The 23050-nt window shown below is 43.5% G+C and overlaps 1 protein-coding gene across 1 annotated transcript in view; it reads right to left on the reverse strand.

The window, feature by feature from the left end:
• Positions 1-23050, reverse strand: part of DNAH8 (dynein axonemal heavy chain 8) — a 581193-nt gene that overhangs the window by 176021 nt on the left and 382122 nt on the right. Inside the window, exons 51-55 of the mRNA XM_054024546.1 lie at positions 19407-19653; positions 11353-11594; positions 11114-11254; positions 6543-6780; positions 2645-2787 (exon numbers count right to left, since the gene is read on the reverse strand). Of these exons, the coding sequence (XP_053880521.1) occupies positions 2645-2787; positions 6543-6780; positions 11114-11254; positions 11353-11594; positions 19407-19653 (1011 nt within the window). The remainder of the gene's footprint in view (positions 1-2644; positions 2788-6542; positions 6781-11113; positions 11255-11352; positions 11595-19406; positions 19654-23050) is intronic.

Genomic DNA, 23050 nt, shown 5'->3' on the forward strand with positions numbered 1-23050 from the left:
GCCCATAAACGTGTAGACATATCCAGCTTCTCGTCCACTGTAATCCCCAGGTCCTTTTCTGCAGAACTGCTGCTTAGCCAGTTGGTCCCCAGCATGTAGCAGTGCATGGGATTCTGCCTTCCTAAGTGCAGGTCTCTGCACTTGTCCTTATCGAACCTCATCAGATTTCTTTTGGCCCAATCCTCCAATTTGTCTAGGTCACTCTGGACCCTATCCCTACCCTTCAGCATATCTACTTCTCCCCCCAGATTAGTGTCATCTGCGAACTTTCTGAGAGTGCAATTCATCCCATCATCCAGATCATTGATAAAGATGTTGAACAAAACCGGCCCCAGGACCGACCCCTGGGGCACTCCGCTTGATACCGGCTGCCAACTAGACATCGAGCCGTTGATCACTACCCATTGAGCCCAATAATCTAGCCAGCTTTCTATCCACCTTATAGTCCATTCATCCAATCCATACTTTTTTAACTTGCTGGCAGGAATACTGTGGAAGACTGTATCAAAAGCTTTGCTAAAGTCAAGATATATCACATCCACCGCTTTCCCCATATTCATAGAGTCAGTTATCTCATCATAAAAGGCAATCAGGTTGGTCAGGCATGACTTGCCCTTGGTGAATCCATGTTCACTGTTCCTGATCACCTTACTCTCCTCCAAGTGCTTCAAAATAGTCTCCTTGAGGACCTGCTCCATGATTTTGCCAGGGACTGAAGTGAGGCTGTAGTTCCGTGGGTTCTCTTTCTTCCCTTTTTAAAATATGGGCACTATATTTGCCTTTTTCCAATCGTCCGGGATCTCCCCCGATCGCCACGAGTTTTCAAAGATAATGGCCAATAGCTCTGCAATCAGATCAGCCAACTCCCTCAGCACCCTTGGATGCATTAGATCTGGACCCATGGACTTGTGCATGTCCAGCTTTTCTAAATAGTCCTTAATCTGTTCTTTCAGCACTGAGGGCTGCTCACCTCCTCCCCATACTGTGTTGCCCAGTGCAGCAGTCTGGGAGCTGACCTTGTCTGTGAAGACCGAGGCAAAAAAAGCATTGAGTACTTCAGCTTTTTCCACATCATCCGTCACTATGTTGCCTTCCCATTCACTAAGGGTCCCACACTTTCCCTGACCTTCTTGTAGCTAACATACCTGTAGAAACCCTTCTTGTTACCCTTCACATCCCTTGCTAGCTGCAACTCCAATTGTGCCTTGGCCTTCCTGATTACAGCCCCGTATACTCTAGCCATATTTTTATACTCCTCCCTAGTCATCTGTCCAAATTTCCACTTCTTGTAAGCTTCCTTTCTGAGTTAAAGCTCAAGATTTCACTGTTAAGCCAACCTGTTCGCCTGCCATATTTGCTATTCTTTCTGCACTTCAGGATGGTTTGTTCCTGCACCCTCAATAAGGCTTCTTTAAAATACAGCCAGCTCTCCTGGACTCCTTGCCCCCTCATATGAGCTTCCCAGGGGATCCTGCCCATCAGTTCCCTAAGGGAGTCAAAGTCTGCTTTTCTGAAGTCCAGGATCCGTATTTTGCTACTCTTCTTTCTTCTTTTTGTGAGGATCCTGAACTCAACCATCTCATGGTCACTGCTGCCTAGGTTGCCACCCACTTCTACTTCTCCTACCAATTCTTCCCTGTTTGTAAACAGCAGGTCAAAAGGAGCATGGCCCCTAGTTGGTTGCTCCAGCACTTGTACCAGGAAGTTGTCCCCAACACTCTCCAAAAACTTCCTGGATTGTCTGTGCATTGCTGTATTGTTCTGTCAGCAGATGTCAGGGTGATTGAAGTCCCCCATTAGTACTAGGGCCTGTGATCTGGAAACTTCAGTTAGTTGTCCAAAGAAAACCTCGTCTACCTCATCCTTCTGATCCGGTGGTCTATAGCACACGCCCACCACGACATCACCCTTGTTGCTCTCACCTGTAAACTTAACCCAAAGACTCTCAACAGTCTTTTGCATGTACTATTTTTTGCAAACCCTCTGGGTGTACGATAAGTGCATTTTACACATTGAAATTAAATAAACCATATTGCTACTCCAAAGATTTGTTATTTATTTCCAGTTGTAGTTCAAGGTATTAATTTTGCTCTTGAAAGTATTTTCTGCTTTAAATCGTTACTAAATGAGAAGCATTCTCTCCCTTTGTACTTTCATGACAGTTGGGATCAGCTATTGCTTTCCCATTGAAAGAACTTCATATAACCAAGGGTGGTGGCAGGCTGTTTTTAGTGGATGTCCCTTGACTCTGAAATCCACCTTCCCAATTCATCTAAGAGAGCATTAGTCTGTTGATACTCAGAAACTGATGGTAAGATCTCCACTAGCCTTTTTCCTGAGAGGAAAAAAGGCAGGGGTTATTTGGATTATATTTAACATGTTTTTTGTGTGTGTATAACTAATTCTATTGATCTTTTACACAATGAGCTTTATTTTAAGTGTTTTATGTGGACAAAGAGACATTTGTGAGGGCAAATTTGTAGATAACGAAAATAATGTAAATACAATTAAATAAATGACCAAATCTGAGTAGAGATAGAGAATATAAAGAGGGATTATCACATCCCTGTTTTATGACAGGAAGCCTCTTTATGTTACACCATATATATTAGCTTTACAATTAAATAAGAAATAGTGTACTTACTTTGTGTTGCTTAGCAATTGTTTCTACCAAAAACTGAGTTCTGACATTGTCTACATTTGGAACCAGAATAGATGAATAATCTGGGATACTTTCTGTTGGATAAACATATTCCTGAACTCTTTTATTCCAGTGTTCCCAGTCACCTAAAAAGAGCAACAAATGGAAAATATAGTACCTAATAATTCTCTGTCTGCATTTAGTAGCTCCACTAGTCAAAATATTGTGTTTTCTCCTCTCTGCAGTAGACCCAAAGACAGCTCATCAACAGGAGTTCAGTAGCAGAAGAAGCTGTCTGGGGAGTGAAGTTGTCAGACTCAAAGAGAAGCCTTTCTCTTCTGTGCCTCCTACCAAGAGGACAAGGAAATGCAGGGTGTGTAGGGAGGCTTCAAACTTATTCCACGTCTCTGCCACAAACCAAAAGAAGATGGTGAGCTAACCAATTCTTTCTTGGTGCAGCAACTTGAAGTTATGATTGGAGAAAGGAATAACTTTTAAAATGCTACATTTTTAAATGTGTACCCTACACTGTTGGAATGGCAGTTTGCATCTGAGGTTGCCTAGCTTCTTGGTTCTTTGATATTTCTATTTGTTGTCAATAGACAGAGCCTCACATAGCCCAACTGGTCTAAAATCTGATAAAATACTTTCTGGTTGAGGAATTATTCCAACAGATCTACTTTTTGTCTGCTTAACCAATTGGACCTCGTGTTCAGATTTCCTTTTGTATTTTTATGCTGGAAGGTGTTAATGGCTGCCATCAAGAGGATCTTTCCACTATAGACAGTCACAACCCCCCCTTAAAAGCCTATGGGTGTGATAACCACCCTCCTTCAGGCTCAATGGATGGAGCAATTAAATCTCCTTCACTATTGGCGGATTAAGATTTATTGGGGCCCTAGGCACAAAGAACATTTGGGCCTTCCAAATCCCCCCTGTCATGGGTCCCCATCCCCTGCACCTCCCCTTCCCCCCATGGCCCTGCCTCCTGGCCTAGCCAGAAGCCAGGTGGTGGTAAGAGCTGCTCAGGGAGCCCAGCCCACTGTCAGGAGCCCTGCACCATCCACCTGCCATGAGTGGTGCACCATGGGGGCAGGGACATGGGCCCCCTGACCCTCCACCCAGGGCAGATGGAAGGTCCCAGCTCCCCACAGCTGCCCGGGCTACCTAGGTGGTTCTTATTACAGCCTAGGGTGATCATACATCCTGCTTTGACCAGGACAGTCCCCTGTTTAAACCCTGTCCCAGACGTCTCGACTTTGTTAGCAAAACTGGGCATTTGTCCATTTGTACTTGCCAGCTGAGTTGGCAAGAGCTAATAGGACAAATGCCCAGTTTTCTGAGGGGGGCTGAGGGAGGTAAGCAGCAGGGTTGGGGGGGCACAGGCTTTGGCCAAGTCTTTGCAGGGGAGGGGTTTGGGACAGGTCCATGGGGGAGAGGGTAGAGGAGAGGGGCTTGGGTCACATCCGCATGTGGGGGGAGAGGGGCTCGGAACCGGCATGTGTGTTGGAGGGGAGCTCAGGCCACATCTACATGAGGAGTGCGTGGGAGAGGGGCTCAGGACCAGGGGCAGAGGCTCAGGCCAGGTCCATGCATGGGGGGAAAGGGGAGGCTGTGGAGATCCAGATCCATGAACGGGGGCGGGCATGGGGGAGAGGGGTTTGGGTGAGCAGCTCGGCCAGCTCCACGCGGGGGAATATGCTCACTCTACTATGGCTGGGCTCTGGGTTCTGGCCTGGCCAGGGCCTCAGAGGAAAGAGTAGGAGCAGGGCGGCGGGCCCCGGGGAAGAGGAGGAGCAGAGTTCTGCCACTCCTGCAGGGGCACCCTTATTGGCCAGGGCCCTGGGCATGGACCCCGGTGGCCCGTGCAGAAATCCACCCCTTCCCTTTAAGTAGTAATAGGAGTACTTTACGTAGTATTGGAAACAATAGGAAGCAACTGCCCAAGACACTGAGCCACATGAAAAAGATATCCAGAGCTGAAATGTGTGGGCTGAGGGTTTTTCCTAGGACTAACTGCAAATGCTGGGGCTGGGGTTTGACTGGTTTCAGCTGTGTGTGTAAGTAGCAGAAAGCAAGTGGAAAGCAAGAAAAGCAGTTGTGAGCTTGGCCCTGGGAGGCAGCTGAGTGACAGAGCTTCTTTTTGGCACAGTACTCAATGGAAAGACACACTTGGATTCTGAGCCTCCCATTGTTTGTTTCTACTGTGTTCAGGGAAATGGGACTTTGTGTACATTCTTTATAAACAGGATTTCACCAAAGAAATACTTGACTCTCCTGCCGGATTAATAAATGGCATCATAGTTCCATAGGACAGTAGGAAGTTACTTCTGTGATGAACAAAAAGTAATGACTAGTTGACCATTATCAACCCCAAATTATAAAGTAATCCACATGGATGGAAATTTAAAATGATACTAAACACCCCAAGAATTTCTAAATATTATAGATGATAATTTCCTAACTCAAAAAGTGTTGCATCCAACATGGAAGAAATCTATATTAGACCTTGTCTTGACAGTTAAATAGGAATTGATCATGGAAAGGAGGATCCAGTAGGGGAGACACAGAAGATGCTTTTCTGACAAGAAGGCCAACAAAGTAGAGGGGACCAACAAGTAAGTGTTCGTTCATCAGTGCTGAAGTAAATTGGACAAGCTGGAATGATGAAGAGGGACCCGGAAATGTGAAGACACCATTCTCAACAGGCCTGAAGAGGCCAGAGTCAACAGCGCTATATCAAATGCAGCCAATGAGTGTCTAGATTTGTGGTGACTCAAATTGATACTGGAGGACTTACTTTAAGTCTTCTTAGAAGATCAAGACTTGGAGCACTTGTCAGCATGGAATGCTTGGAGGAGGCTGATGGTGAAGGCAAAGAGTGACATTTCACACCAGACTTGTTCTTTGAATCACAAACAGTCAAAGGGGCACTATTTGTGGACTCTGAATCTGCCACCTCCAGGACTCAGTTCTGATGGGGAGCACATTACCTCTTTCATATGGTAAACTCTGAGATAGAAATCTCTGTTTTTTGTCTTGGTGGGAAGGAGGTACAAATAGAGCATTTGTCCCCCACATGGTCCTCACAAAAGCAAATCAAGCTGCTCTTATGCCTGTCTGTAACAGGGAAAACAGCCCAATGCATTTCACACAGCTGGAAACCTGGGGATTTTTTCCATAATACCTGGTGGATTTACGTAACTAAATACTATAACCAATTAACCTAACTATACTACACTAAATACTATCTATAACTATGTATGCTATAGGAATTTTGAAATGCTGGTTAATCAAAGCAAATGCTATGGGTGGGCTTCAACCCTTGCCATGGGGGTGAGAAGGAACTGAGAGGCAGTTGGTGAAAATGCACCTTTTATAATCTCATCTCAGTGCATGAGGAAGTGGCACATGCATTGCCTAGTAGTACTGCTGGCAAAAGTCGTTGACTCAAATGTGTTGGATGCACATACACCTGCAGTGGAATGTATATGTGCACAATAAGTCAAAGGAGAACCAATACTGTTTGAGAAAAAATGTGAAAGATAAAGTAAAATTAAGCTAATACAGAAATAACATGCTCAAAAATTACCTATACTGTAGACTAATTAAGGAACCTCAATAGAAAGAATCCATGAAAACTAAATTAAAAACAAGACATATAAAAATGATTACTAATCCAAACAGACCTCAACTCCTCCACTGCTTACCTCCAGATACATAACTTGCATTCAGATTCCATAAGATTAGTGTGCCAATAGGGTCTCAGCAAGAAAGGAAAGCTCTGACCATGTGACCAAATAATATGTAATTATAGAGTACTTTTATATTTCTAACCAACCTTATTTATTTAAAAAATTCCATTAATTATCAAAAAGAATGTCAATGTGTTTTCTCTTACCATAATCAGTAACATGAAACTCATACATTGTTTGATTGGTGTGTTTAGGGATTTCTGGCAAATCTAATTTGCTATCATTTGCTCGAATGAAGGCTTCCAGTTTATCCCTGCTATCCAACTCCAGGAGAGCACCTAAACTCCACATTAATCCAAAAGCAAACAATTTATGAAGATGTGCTGGAGATGAAATACCGCCTTCTTCCTTTGAGGGAATCAAACCCTCCAAAAGATTAATAGACTGGAAATATAAAAAAAAAACAGCATTAAGAAAATACTACAGTCAGTTTTTAGCTCCATATATATTCAGACATTAAAAACACATTTCGAAAACCAGTCAAGGTTGCTAAAGAACAATGTTGAACTCAAAATTATAACAAGGAAATACAGAGTAAAGCCATATATATATAACCATGGGTAAAATTTTCAAAGGAACCTATGTGACTTAGGAGCCTAAGTCTCATTTTCAAAAGTGACTTAAGTATTTAGGAGTCTGTCTCCCTGAAAATTAATGAGCTAGATTTTTAAAGGTATTTATGGGGACTAAATTCACAAAGAAACATTGTCACCTAACTTTTAGGTGACCAGAAAAACACTGGGATTCACAAAGCCTGAGTTTGGCACCTAGGCTCCCTATACAATGTATGAGGAGAGACAGGCATCTCTGAATAGGATTCACAAAAGCCAGCATGCTATGCAGCTCCTCGCCTAAGACAGCCCATGGGAGATTTCAAGCTAAAGGGTGTGTGCTAAGCCTTACCCTTCTCTTGGAGACAGGTACCTAAGGTCGGGCTGCCATGAGGCACCTCCTCTGCTTGGGATTCTCAGCAGCAAACCCTGTCCTGGCTTTAGGCACCTACCCCATTTCAGCAAGAAGCCCAGGAGGACAAGGAGGAGGAGGTAGTAGCTTATAACTTTTAACCCACTGATTAGACTACTCATCTGGGATGTGAGATATTCCTTGTTTAAGTCCCCCCTCTACCTGAGGGGCAGAAGAGAATTAAAGTAGGATCTGCTTCATCTGAGGTGAGTGCCCTAATTACTGTACTATAGGATATTCTGATATAGGGCTCCCTCATTCTTTCCTGTTGAAGCTGTTCCACTGTGGATAAATTATAAAAGAATCATTGGCCCATCATCACCATCATCTAGCCATTTTGTGTAAGCTCACCTATAAGGATTGATCTGGTAGGCAAGGTCTGAGCACACTTACTGTATCAGGTCTCACTGGCAAGTTAGGCAGACATGTGAGGCTGCAGCATGCATGCTCAGAGGCAGTAATATAGGCATCTATGGAACTTTTACAGCAAAAAAAAAAGCACAATGACTGAGTTTAGGTGCCCACATAGGGTTTGGCAGCAGCTGAGTGGAGGTTTTGTGAATCACAGTAGCAGTTAGGTGTCTAAGACCTTTTGTGAACCTAGCTCATAGTCTTTAAATCTACGGCAGAAGACGAAAAAATAATGCTCATCTGTAACAGACATTTTTCTGCCAAAAACAAATCAACACACTATTTGAAAACACTCGGACTCCTTCTATCTTGAAAAGGAAAAATACATGGAAACGTGCCAAAGTACAAGAGAAAAAGTGCCAAATCACCTCAGCGAGAACACAGGTATGCACAAGCGCTAACGCGCACACACAAAAGTTCCAGAAGACTGCATGGCTTATTGATGTCTCTGCGTTCCTCCACACCAACTGAGATGCCTTCAAACATCTTCACAAACTAGGCAGTACTCACCAATCAAGTAGTCTCCAGGTGTAAGTCCAAAACTCACACTGAACCCAGTGTTCCAATCCACCTCAAAAAGGGAAAAGCTCCTAGGTTCCATCCCTTTCTCAAGTATGAAATTTATTTACTTGATGTAGAGCGCATAACCCTCTCACCCTCTGCCCGATGGGCTAGAAACCACAAGGGAACACCAGAGAAGAAAAGAGACTGGTGACCTAACAGGAATGACCACCCTCTTTCCAAAAGGCTAAAAAAAAAAAACCCGGGGTGTTGTCTTGTCTGATTAAAATATAACCATGCAAATCATTATTGCTACCACTGTTATATAATTGCAACGAATCTTATACAAAGTATAACTCATGGCCATAAAGGGTTAAACAGCTTGCAGGCTGGATGACCCAAAGCCAACCTTTAAAATCACACAGAAAGGTATGGAAATGGTAATTAGGGCCATTCATGCTAAACAGGCTAGAACTTTGAAATGCAAACCTATATTGTTAGAAGTTAGAAGTGATATTAATTGTGTGTATCTTAGAGTGTAAACAGACAATTCCTGTCTGTCACTATAGCTACTAATTCAGAGATCAAAAGGGAATATTAACGTTTAGATGAATCTTGGGTAAAATAATGTCATTGTCTATGTGTCTCTTTGACGTTTGTAATAGACTGCCTAATGGATAAATTATCCTATGTTTAATTTGTGTAACTAATTACTGGTGATGTTTAGAAAACAGAAGGTTACATCAAAAGCCTATTGTTTACCCAGGACTATATGGTCAAATGGATGCTAGAAAACTGTATAAAAGACCATTGGGTCCTGATTCTGTCATCTCAGATCTGCTTGAGGCTTCATATAGGGGAAGCTTAAGCCATAAGGACTGAGATCCCAGTCCTAAACTGGAATGCCCTGAAATGATATTGGACATTGAACCATAACCTATGAACTAAATTCTAAAGGAACTCTTTGCAACTACAAAGCTCACCATCTCTGCTATGAATTTGAACCTCAAGAATTAAACTCATGTCTGTATGTATATTGATCTTTTAACCATACTTTCTCTCTTTTGTTTTTTAATAAATTTTAGTTTAGTTAATAAGAATTGGCTGTATGCATGTATTTGGGTAACATCTGAAACATTCATTAACCTGGGAGGTAATGCGTCCGATCCTTTGGGATTGGTAGAACCTTTTCTTTCCTATGATGAAATAAGATTTTCAGAAATCATCATATTTGACTTAGGTACCTGGATGGAGGCCTGAGGCTGGATCACTTTAAGGGAACTGACAGGTTTCAGAGTAACAGCCGTGTTAGTCTGTATCCGCAAAAAGAAGAACAGGAGTACACGGCTGTTACTCTGAAAGGAGTACTTGTGGCACCTTAGAGACTAACAAATTTATTAGAGCATAAGCTTTCGTGGACTACAGCCCACTTCTTCGGATGCATATAGAATGGAACATATATTGAGGAGATATATATACACACATACAGAGAGCATAAACAGGTGGGAGTTGTCTTACCAACTCTGAGAGGCCAATTAATTAAGAGAAAAAAAAACTTTTGAAGTGATAATCAAGCTGTACTGGGCTAGCTTGATTATCACTTCAAAAGTTTTTTTTTCTCTTAATTAATTGGCCTCTCAGAGTTGGTAAGACAACTCCCACCTGTTTATGCTCTCTGTATGTGTGTATATATATCTCCTCAATATATGTTCCATTCTATATGCATCCGAAGAAGTGGGCTGTAGTCCACGAAAGCTTATGCTCTAATAAATTTGTTAGTCTCTAAGGTGCCACAAGTACTCCTGTTCTTCTTTTTAAGGGAACTGTGTTGTTTGGACTTCTGAGTAACCAGTAAGGTATAAACAGAAGCTTTTTATGCTGGTTTGGTAAATCTAAGTACTGGAATATTCACCAGCTTTTTGGGGATTGTCTGCCCCATTTTTTGCAGTTCACCCTAACTGGGACCCCGGTCACACAGGGCAAAAACCCCAAAGCCTTTCCAGGTCTCCATTTTGTTCCAGAGTTCTAGCTTCTCCCCTGAACAAGGGGAACTCTCAGCTTTAGATCATCATAATGCTGAGCCAGAGAGCAGGAAAGGTTATTTCCTCCATGCATGTTTGAATCCATGGAGAAGAATGTAGTGACCACCACTGAAATCATTAGCCAGTATGTCAAACAAAGAGGATAAGCAGGCTAAAGCCAAGGTACCCCAAAAGGAAAGAAAGACTTAAGATAAAAGTATTTTGACTCAGAACATTTAAAAGTTTTAATTTGCTGTGTAGCATGGTGCAACAAATGTAAATAATACTGAAGCTGCCAGCAGGCTGAAGGAACAGGAACTTTTCCCAAAAGAGGGAGTGAAATTTACTTGGTGTGGTCAATAGGTCTGGTCATACATGGTGTAGATGCAGTGCAGAGGAAAACCCATTTCTGGAATGGCAAGCATGGTTATAATAGGGAAAACATTGTTCTAGAACAGTCTTGAGCATCTGAACTTATTGAAGATACAACTCCAATTGACAGAAGAAGCCAGTGTGGGGCTGCCAGGATATATTCCTTTGAAATGAACAGGAGTACTTATGGCACCTTAGAGACTAACACATTTATTTGAGCATAAGTTTTCGTGAGCTACAGCCCACTTCATTGGATGCTGTAGCCCACGAAAACTTATGCTCAAATAAATGTGTTAGTCTCTAAGGTGCCACAAGTACTCCTGTTCTTTTTGTGGATACAGACTAACATGGCTGCTACTCTGAAACCTGTCCTTCGAAATGGAATTTTATTGCCACTTTAATCAGTACTCAAGGAAGTGAATGTATTTAGATGGCAATATCTGTTCTACCTGCATAATGTAGTTACATTCTAAAAGCTCCATTTTTGGATTAAGGTTTAGTTTCATGTATGTATATGCTGCTTCAAAGTTTCTGTCATATAAATTCTGTAAAATTTCAGTTTCTTGAGGCGTACGTTTCTTTAGCCATGCCTGCAAAATAAAATAAAAAAGCATAAAATTTGTCTACATACAAAGTACAACAAAATAAAAATAATAAGTAATACCCTTCCCCTCAGTCTTAATCTTACTTGTAAAATTGGTCTCCAGCTGAGGGCAGAAGAACTGATGTAGACCATGCCCATTCTAGAAACTGTTGCAGGAGAGGCATTCTCAATGTTGTGAACCTCAAATAACAGTTTACACGTAGGAGACATAGGAATTCTGTCACCATTAGCTAGAGTCAGAGTCTTGTTATCATCCAAAACAGAATTTAAATTCTCAATCCAAATTGCATCCACAGGGCCATCTAAAATCAGAAAGATATTCTCACCTGGAAACAATCGAAACAGAAATAATTCACATTTTTACATCAAATGGGAGCAAAATATATTCAAAGGAGGATATTTTAAATAGCTAAGCTATACGTATAAAAGGTGTTACTTACCTACAGTAAAGGAAAGTTATTTACCTATACAGTAACTGGAATTCTTTGTGATATGCTGTCCATATGCATATTTCATTTATGATGTGCAGGCACTGTAGCTCAGTCTTTTGGCCAGCAGTACTTGTTATGGCCACATATATATGGCAAGTGTCCTCATGCCCCACACCAAGGGCATAGAAGAGCAGAATGGGTCAATCACCACACAGTTTCCTCTCTGCTGCAGAATCCTAGTGATATAGAACTCCAAGGTAAAGGGAACAGAAGGCAGGTCATGGAATATTGATATGGACAACACAACTTGAAAAACTCCAGTTACCCAGGTAAGTAACTTTCCTTTCTTTTTTGAGTGATTGTCCATATGCATATTCTACTTATGGTGAGGCTCAGAGTCTTAGGAGAATAGGGATTGTAACAGTCTTACCAAATACAGCATCCGATCTGGAGGTTTCCGTGATTGCATAATGCATTGTAAATGTGTGAATAGAACCTCAGGTGACTGCTTTACATATGTGCATAATCGAAATATTCCTCACAGATGCTGCTGAGACTGCCTGAGCACTGGTGGAGTGAGTTCTGAGAGAAGCAGGAGGGTCCACTTTGGCCACTTCAAAACAGGTTCTCACACAGTACTTTTATTTCTACTAGCAACGTCTGTCACAATTGTGATACACACGGGCTATTCTCCTCCTGTCTACATTTTCCAGAGGCAATTCAAAGCTGTAGCACAGCTTGTGACAGCCATGGCCCCTTCTCCAGCCTGCAGCCAGATGATTCATTCCAAAGCTGTGTAAAAACCCACAGAATATGATTAGTAACATTAATTTCAATGAGAACTATGTACAGTAGGCTATAGACTAAAGCAAAACTATCACAATTAAATACTGTCCTTTGGCTAGGAATCCAGCCAGGGAGGGTAGAATTGTGAGAAATGCTGTTAGCAGAAAGAAAATTAATGGGTAGGAAATTTGCCATTCTGCAGCCCAACATCTCCCACAATTTTGATATGTATGAGAAGTAGTGAGCAGTGAAAAGAAGTAGGAAGGGATAAGAAAAACGGAATGAGATAGGAAAGATCCCCAGAGTTAATTGCCTAAAATGGCAATGCTATTACTAGACCACTGCCTGCAGCACCCTCATGCCAAAGGAGTCCTCTGCAGAGGACAGAAAGTCCACTGTGTAATAAAGATATAAACTGACAACCATGTTGCTGCCCTGCAGGTCTCTGTGGTGGAAGCACAAGCTCTTTCTTCCCACAAAGTTTCCATGGATCTTGTGAAGTTTGCCTTGATGCTGTCTGGAACATGAGCACCTGACACATTTTATGACTCTATGATGCATGGCTTGATCCATTTAGCTACCAATATCTTAGATAACCTGAGCTCTTGGCACTTCAGATGAAAGAGGACAAACAAGGAGACCAATTTTCTGATCAATCAGGTGCACTTGATATAGATCTTTAATGCTCTTCAAACTTCTAAAGTGTGCCACAGCTTTTCTGCCAGGTGCTATGGCTTTGGACAGAATGAAGGGAGGACAATCTCCTGTGAGGAATGGAAAGGTGAATTAATCTTAGGCAAGGACAATTCTGGGATTCTTAGCACCACCCTGTCATCATGGAACACACAGTGGGATTCCTGCATGGATAAAACTGCCAATTCAGAAACTCATCTAGCAGGTGTGAGAGTGACTAGAAAACAATTTTTGATGGATAGGCAGAATGGAGATATTGATGTCAGAGGCTCAAAATGGTTAGGGCTTTTAACAGCAATGGTAGGTCCCACTTAGGAAAGATAGATCTAACCACAAGTTTAGCCAGTCTGACTGCTCTGAGACATCTGGATACCTCAAGGCTCTCTGTCAAGGAAACAGAAGAATCCTGAAAATAGGACACTACTTGTAGCTGACATCTGGTGCTATGAAGCTGGGCTGAAGACCCTGGTCTATGCCTTCCCTGAAGAAAGTTAAAAAAAAAAAAGGATAGCAGGATCCTTAGCAATTTTATTGTGTTCTTGACACTATTAGTTAACTTAGCCCAGATGGAGGAGTAGGCCTGATATTGACCTTTGGTATGACTGCGAATTTCAGGGAGAAGAGTACTAGTGGAGGTACAGAGAAAAACATATCCCCATGATGCTTGATGGTAACATACCATAACCAGCCCTGCATACACCAAAGATGGAGTCTGATATGTGTGCTCTTACAACTTGCATACCTGCTTATTCGTTTTCTCTTCCCAGAGGTTTCACATTCTTCTCTGTTCACATCCTGGAAGGATAAGTGCAGCAGGACAGCTATCTCAGTTGAGAATTTAGAATGCTGGTACTTGCCTTTAGGCTTGTCCTCTACCACCTACTCAGGGTGGATCTGGATTATGGATGCAATCTTTTTGCACCAGGGTTCAAACATTTCTGGAGGGAAAAACTTTTGCTTCATATTTTTTCTTGGCATGCTCAGAGTCTGAATCTGAGAGCTCCCATTCCTCAGTGGAGGAGGAGGCGTTTGAGTCAGAGGACTCAGATTATTTTATACCTTTTAGCACATAAGAAGCACAGGGTCAGACCAATGATCCATATTGCCCAGTATCCTGTCTTCTGACAGAGGCCATTGCCAGGTGCTTCAGAGGGAATGAACAGAACAGGCAATCATCAAATGATCCAAACCCTGTCCTCCAGTCCCAGTTTCTGGCAATCAGAGGCTAGGGATACCCAAAGCATGGGGTTGCATCCCTAATCAGCTTGACTAATAGCCATTGATGGACCTTTCCTCCAGGAACTTATCTAATTCTTTTATTAACCCTGTTATAGTTTTGGCCTTTACAACATCACTTGGCAATGAGTTCTACAGGTTGACTATGCATTGTGTGAAGAAGTACTTCCTTTTGTTTGTTTTAAACTGCTGCCTATTAATTTAATTGGTTGACCCCTAGTTCTTGTGTTATGTGAAAGAGTAAGTGACAGTTTCTTATCACTTTCTCCACACAATTCATGATTTTTTAGACCTCTATCATATTCCCTCTTAGTTGTCTCTTTTCCATGCTGAAAACTCCCAGTCTTTTTCATCTCTCTTCACATGGAATCTGTTCCATACCCTTAATCATTTTGTTGCCCTTCTCTGTATCTTTTTAAATTCTAATATATCTTTTTTGAGATGGGGTGACTAGAACTGCATGCAGTATTCAAGGTGTGGGCAAACCCTAGATTTATATAGTAGTATTATGATATTTTCTGTATATTATCTATCCCTTTCCTAATGATTGCTAACATTCTGTTAGCTTTTCTGACTGCCACTGCACACTCAGTGGATGTTTTCAGCGAACTATACACAGTGACTCCAAGATCTCCTTTTTTGAGTGGTAGCAGCTAATTTAGATCCATCATTTTGTATTTATAGTTGGGATTACATTTTCCAAAGTGCATTACATTGCATTTATCAACACTGAATTTCATCTGCCATTTTGTTGCCCAGTCATCCATTTTTGTGAGATCCTTTTGTAACTCTTTGCAGTCAGGTTTGCACTTAACTATCTTGAGTAATTTTGTATCGTCTGCAAATTTTGCTACCTCACTGTTTACCCCTTTTTCCGGATCATTTATGAGTATGTTGAACAGCACTAGTCCCAGTACAGATACCTGGGGGACACCACTATTTATCTCTCTCCATTCTGAAAACTATTTACTTCTGCCCTTAGTGTCCTGTCTTTTAACCAGTTACTGATCCATGAGAGGACCTTCCCTCTTATCCCATGACTGCTTACTTTGCTTAAGAGCCTCTGGTGAGGGACCTTGTCAAAGGCTTTCTGAAATTTCAAGTCCTCTATATCCACTGGATCATCCTTGTCCACATGCTTGTTGACCCCCTCAGAGAATTCTAATAGTTTGGTGAGGAATGATTTCCCTTTACAAAAGCCATGTTGACTCTTCCCCAACATATCATGTTGATGCATGGGTCTGATAATTCTGTTTTTTACTATAGTTTCAACTAATTTGCCTGGTACTGAAATTAGGCTCACTGGTCTGTAATTGCCAGGATCACCTCTGGAGATTTTTTCAAAAATTGGTGTCACATTAGCTATCTGCCAGTCATATAGTACAGAAACTGATAATTTGCAGTCCCAAACTGTAAACTGGCCGACTAATAAGATTTTTGACTAAAGAAATCTCATTGATTTGGCTCCCAGTCTTTTGGCATGGTTTTGAATTGTTGCCTGGGATTCTCATTTGCAGCTATGACCACAAGGGAACCATGCACCAGGTAGGAATAAAAGAGTTCATCTCTCTTAGAGGGAATGTGATATGTGTCTCATTTTCAGGACATTGAAGCTTCAGAAGTGGGAATCTGCCAAAGAATTTTTGCAGACTCTATAATGGTCTCATGAAACGGAGATGGTCCATCTCCTTTAAGGGTAGTAGAAATAGTAGTACTGGAGCAGGTGCTGAAGGCTTCAGTACTGGAGCAGCAGAAGCAGATAGCACCAGAGCCGGAGTTACAGTAATTGGTAACAAGCTCGGTGAGAAGGAAACATGAGATGACACTGTATTAGACACTGTTTTCGCCTGGTGTTTCAGTGCTGAGGCCACATGGGGCAGCAAAATCTCTCTTGAGGTGGAATGGTGCATTTGAAGCCATTTTCTTTTCTGAGGAGAGACTAATTGGAGAGCTGCCTCTCATATTTTCCTTACCATGCCCCTTCTTCACAGCAGGAACACTATCAGTCTCTCTCAGATTCTGGGCTAAAGAAGCAGTTGATGGGATTCCAGATGTTGTAAACCTTTTGTTCACTGGGGCACTCCTATAACTTATCAGGTCATAAATAGAGGGGTCAAAGGACCCCAGCTCTGAAGATGGTTTCATGGATCTGCCCATTAAAAATATTTGGAGGTGAACCTCCCTAGATTTTTAGTTCCTATGAGTAAAGGACCTATAAATTGTACAGTTGCCATGGATGTGCAATTCTCCCAAACAAAATAAGCACTTTAGATGCCCACTATTCATAAGCATTACTTAAAACTGAGAGACTTAAAAGAGGCCATCTCAGTATCAAGAGTAAAGATAATTTCCTGGTAAAATATAAACCTAGGCTAAATACAAATAACATACCAAATGGGCAACGAGCTAACTACTACTGACTATAAAATTTATATACAAAGATAGAGAAAAAGGTACTGGAGTTCACTGAAGCAACAGACTGAGCAGCTCTGTCTTGAAGCCAGGAGGCGGTGAGAGTAACTGAATAGTGGTTGGCCAGCTCTGATCTTTTATGGTCTCAGTGTGGAGCAACAGGAAACTCAGAGTGGATGCTCAGCCACAACGGGCACTCATGGCCATAAAGACTCCAATGTCAGATGTATGAGATGCATGCACACCCTAAGTGGAATATGCATATGGACAATCAGTAAAAGGAGAATTCTTGTCTTCCAGTAGCATTGACTTGACAAAACCCCACTGTAGGAGTTGAATACCTAGCCAGGGAACCAATTTTGAAGCAGTAGCTGGCAGCTGGGGGGTAGATGCCTGTCTCCTAACCCCACATCCCAAGGCAATTACAAATAACCCACACTTTTAACTGTTTCTCTCTGCCTCTTGAAGCCCAATAGAGTTGGGCTCTGAAGTTAAAGGGAAGGAAAAGCAAGGGTCAGTGTGGCTTCCCAAAGGAATACAATCAGCAAACAAGAGTTACTGTCAGGGCCGGCTCTAGGATTTTTGCCGCCCAAAGCAAAAACAATTTTGGCTGCCCCCCCTTATTTAATTACCCCACCCCTGACCCCGCCTCAACTCCGCCCCTTCCCCAAATCCCCAGCCCTGCCTCCTCCCCCAGGCTCTCAAGCCCAGGAGGGAGGGAGGGGGAGAAGCGGCGCCGCGGCCACTCAGAGTCTCCCCCTCCCTCCCAGGTTTGAGAACCTGGGAGGAAGGGGGAGACTCCGAGTGGCCGCGGCGCGGGCGCCGCTTCTCCCCCTCACTCCCAGGCTCTCAAGCGGGAAACAGCCGTTTCGCGCGCCGCGGCCACTCGGGATCTCCCCCTCCCTCCCTCCCAGGTTTGAGAGCCTGGGAGGGAGGGGGAGACTCCAAGTGGCCGTGGCGCGGGCGCCGCTTCTCCCCCTCCCTCCCAGGTTTGAGAGCCTGGGAGGGCGGGGGAGACCCCGAGCTGCTCCCCCTCCCTCCCAGGCTTGAGAGCCTGAGAGGGAGGGCGAGGAGCGGTGCGCGAATCAGCTGTTTTGGGTGCCATGGCAGCAGCAGCAGAGGTGAGCTAGGGCGGCCGGGGCACATTTTTAGGGGCGGCATTCTGGTGCCAGCCATGCCGCCCCTAAAAATGTGCCGCCCCAAGCACCAGCTTGTTTTGCTGGTGCCTAGAGCCGGCCCTGGTTACTGTAAATAAGAAATTACATTCTCTTCCGCCTGACATTGCCTCCACAGTTCCACTGTAGGAGACTGGATGGCACTGAACTCCCTGAACTTGGCTGAGAAGCACAGCTACTGTAAATCGACAGTGATTTAAACACTTTTCTCCCAAAACCAAGTATCTGCCTTCATACAATATCCTATATAGTTCTAAAGGCCAACATTTTCAAATGTGGGTGCCTAAAATGAGGAAACGATCTTCATTTAGGCAGCTAAATAAAAGTGGCCTGGTTTTTATAGGTATGGATTACTCACAGCTTCCACTGCAGTCAACAAGAGCTGTGGGTGCTCAGCAACTCTAAAAAATCGGACCACTTTTATTTAGGTGAATATATATGGATGTAGATGCTTACTTTTAAGCACCCAAACTTGAAAATGTTGGCCTGTATTTCTGTTTTTGATATTACCGTTATTTCCAAATTTTAAAACAAAAGTTGCAGAAACTAAGATTCCTGTCCGCCACCAAAAATATTTGATAATTTCAATTAGAGATCAAAAAACATATTATTAAGAATAGCAGTTTTGCAACCACAGATCCTATCAAAGCAATTAACATTAAAATAGAAAGTACATTATTTTAAAGCCACTAAAACTAATCCATACAAATCTTGATTATAATTTTACAAAAGCAAAGCATAATTCATATTAACAGTGCTGAACTGGAAAGTTGAAGTGACTAGGCCTCTGAAGCCCTCTGTAGCTCCACTGTCATGACTCTGCTCACTCATACCTATGGCAACAGGGCTGCAGAGGGCTCTTTGTGCTGCTGCAGGAGCCATTCAGCTCATCCTCTTGCAGCTGGTGGGCTCATCCTCTGCCTCCTCACACTGCCAGCTGGAGGCCTCTGCTCTTTTATCCCAACCTTCACATGCCCTCTGCAGCATGGATCTCATGTATCTCATGTTGGGAGACAAGGAAGGGATTTGGATAATGCAAGGCTCAGATAATAGGGTTTCGGATAAACAGAAGTATGCAGTATATAAAAAGCAGAGGTCCTGGGAGTGAGTTGGGAATGAACAGAGCTGCAGTCACTTTTCCAGTCTCCAGATAGGTTTGGTAACTATAGCCTTCCTTTCTGTGTTGTGCTTTATTAATATTTATTAAATCAAAGATTGCTAGTCAAAGACTCATTCAGCCGAATTATTTGACCTCTTATTAATAACAGCCCTGATCTCAAATCCCTCATCATAACTATATTTCTTCATTCAAGAGAGAGTATGTTACCACATTTTCAAATAGATACTTTTTTAGCACAACACATATGAGATATTCTGATTACAACAAATATAATAATTTGCATACCCTTTTTAGCTTTTAGTGTTTTCCTCCACAGTGTAGAAAAGATTCCATCTGTCCAGTCATTAGTTGCAGTATCGAGTTTGCCAAACATTTGAGGAGCAGTAATAGCTTTTGGGTTCATACGCATTTCTCTGTGAGGACGCCCACACTCTGTCATTGCCTTCATCAACATAGTTATAACTGTTGTTTTTCCAGATCCACTGGGTCCAAGTATCATCAAACCATGGCGTACCTTATAAGTTTCATATAACTAATAAGAAAAAAAGTGAACAATTTTGAAAAATATCATGCTTATTTTAAAAAGCTACTTTTGCTCAGGTTTAATCATATGAGCCATAGACAAAATTTATAGAATTACATTTAAAGAGAAGACACCTATTTGATAGCAATTAGAAAGCCTTACAGATGAATTACAAACTTCAAAATTATAACGCTTCAAATATATTTGTAATTGCTACTCTTTGTATAATGCTACTGATTAACCTGTAGCTCCTAAACTGATGAAAACCAAATGTGTTTATTGTGAAACTTAGGCCTGATCTACACTAGCAGGTTATGTCGAATTTAGCAGCGCTAAATCGAATTAACTCTGCACCCGTCCACACAACAAAGCTATTTAGTTCGACATAGAGGTCTCCTAAATTCGACTTCTGTTCTCCTCCCCAACAAGGGGAGTAGCGCTAAATTCGACATGGCCATGTCGAATTAGGGTAGGTGTGGATGGAAATCGACGCTAATAGCTCCTGGAGCTATCCCACAGTGCACCACTCTGTTGACGCTCTGGACAGCAGTCCAAGCTCGGATGCTTTGACCAGACACACAGGAAAAGCCCCGGGAAAATTTGAATTCCTTTTCCTGTCTGGGCAGTTTGAATCTCATTTCCTGTTTGGACATCGTGGCCAGCTCAGCAGCACTGGCAACGATGCAGAGCTCTCCAGCAGAGATGGCCATGCAATCTCAGAATAGAAAGAGGGCCCCGGCATGGACTGATTGGGAAGTCTTGGATCTGATCGCTGTGTGGGGCGATGAGTCCGTGCTCTCGGAACTATGATCGAAAAGACGGAATGCAAAGATCTACGAGAAGATCTCCAAAGCCATGACAGAGAGAGGATACTGCCGGGATGCAACGCAGTGCCGCGTGAAAATCAAGGAGCTGAGACAAGGCTACCAGAAGACCAAAGAGGCAAACGGACGCTCTGGATCCCAGCCGCAGACATGCCGTTTCTACGAGGCACTGCATTCCATCCTAGGTGCGGCCGCCACCACTACCCCACCACTGACCGTTGACTCTGAGGATGGGATATTGTCCACGCCCACTTCCTCTGAGATGGTAGTGGACAGGGAAGATGAGGAAGGAGATGAGGAGGATGAGGCAGTCGACAGCGCTTACAACGCTGATTTCCCAGACAGCCAGGATCTCTTCATCACCCTCACAGAGATCCCGTACCAACCGCCCCCAGGCGTTAACCTGGACCCAGAATCAGGAGAAGGATCAGCCAGTAAGTGGTTTAAACATGTAAACATTTATTTTGAAAAGAATATTAATATTAACTGTGGCTTTTTCATGATTAGATTGTCCTAGGCACTTAAAGTTCTAGTCTTTGGCAGTGCAACTGCTGCAAAAAAATCTAACAATGTCCGGTATATCTTGATTGGTTTGCCCTAGGCACTCTACTGTTTAGCCCTTGCCAGTGCAGCTACAGTAAAATTCGGTCAATATGTCCGGGGATAGAGCAGAAATCCTCAGGGGACATCTCCATGAAGCTCTCCTGGAGGTAATTGGAAAGCCTTTGCATGAGGTTCCTTGGGAGAGCGGCCTTGTTGTGTCCTCCGTAGTATGAAACGTTTCCGCGCCAGGCTACCATCAAGTACTCCGGTATCATTGCCTTGCACAACATGGTGGCATACGGCCCTGGTCTTTGCAGGCTTTCCCGAAGCATGCGTTCTTTGTCGCTGTCTGAAATACGCATCAGAGTGATGTCGCTCATGGTGACCTGCTTTGAATTAGGGGAATGTTAGTATTGGGACTGCTTCCCTGTTCCTTTACAGAACTGTAACCGCCGGTTTACAGCCATGCGGTGGAGGCGGGAGAGGGGCAGCATAGAGGGATCTTTCCCGGGGACAGCCGCAAGGGGGTGGGACAGGGGCAGAGTTCATGCTTGCCGGATTGCTGGCAGCAGGAACTGGCCAACGCTAGAAGCATTGCTTTGAACGTGAAAGTAGGGCAGTGCTATTATTAAAGTTTTAAGCTGCCACAAGTCTACGGCTTACCATGTCAGCCCGCTACCCAAATTCCGCTGTGCTGTTCCGATTCTGTGATCTGCACTGCAAGACCCCAGGGACTGAATGCGAAGGCCGAAAATTCGACCTTGTCCTGAGTGCGCATGTGATAGGTGCTGTGAATGGTCTTTTTCACAGAGAAAGACTATTTTCTTTGTTCACTCAAAAATTTATCTTTCTGAGGAATTCACTCCCTTTTTCCCATCCCACAGCTGTGGCTGTCTCCCGACCTACCCTGTCATCAGACTCCCAGAGGCTGTCGCAGATTAGGCGTAGAAAGAAAAGGACACGGGACGACATGTTCTCAGAACTTATGGGCTGCTCCCGAGCCGAGGGAACCCTGCAGAGTCAGTGGAGGGAGAACATGTCCCAATACCAGCGAGCACACAGTGAACGGGAGGAGAGGTGGCGGCAGGAAGACCAGCAGGCGACTCAAACACTGCTTGGACTAATGAGGGAGCAAACAGACACGCTCCGGCGCCTTGTGGATGTTCTGCAGGACCGGAGGCAGGAGGACAGAGCCTCGCTGCAGTCTATCTGTAACCACCATCCCCCGCCACAAAGTCCCATACCCCCCTCACTGAAAGTACCAAGAAGGAGGGGCTGCAGAGCCCATGAAAACTGTCACTCTACCCCTGCAGACTGCTCAAGTGGCAGAAGGCTGTCATTCCCCAAAATTTGATAAGTCCTTTCCTTCCCGCCTCACCCAAGCCCCCATCCCAGTTTCATCCCCTAACTGTCCATTTGCTAATAAAAAATATGTTTCTGTTAATTGCTGTTTCCATCATGTTTTTTTAGAGGACAGTCTGTTTTAAGGGGGGAAAGGTGGTTGGTACAGACACGGGGGCAGGTTCAGCAGCAGGTCACACACACAGTGCAGTCACTAGGCACCCTGGTCAGTCTGGGAGGTGGTTTTCATTGTCTGTGGGGCGGGGTGGGGGGGGCTATGTGACTTTGTGGCGGGGGAGGGCGGTTACAGATCTTATGCAGCGGTCCTTATCCTGGATCACAGAGCCATGCAGCAGAGAATCTGTAACCGTCCTCCCCCTGCCACAAAGTCACATATCCCCCACACACAGAGTCCCGAACAGGAGGGGTGGCAGGCTCCGTTCAAACAATCAGTCCGCCAGTGCGGACCACTGTAGAAGCAGGAGCCTGGCATTCCTCGAGTTTAGAAGCGTCCTTTGCATCAGTACACTACACCCGCTCCCCACCACAGTCTACGTCCCAGTTTCAACACTTTACCGCGAAAACAGTAATAAAGAAAACGTTGTTCATTAACAAATTTTCAGTGATTTTATTTTTAAACGTGGGTTGGAAGGGGGTGAACGGGGTAAACGGGGTATGAAACTGGAGAGGATAGTGAA

This window comes from Malaclemys terrapin, chromosome 3 (assembly GCF_027887155.1).
Source record: "Malaclemys terrapin pileata isolate rMalTer1 chromosome 3, rMalTer1.hap1, whole genome shotgun sequence".
Classification (NCBI taxonomy): Eukaryota; Metazoa; Chordata; order Testudines; family Emydidae; genus Malaclemys; species Malaclemys terrapin.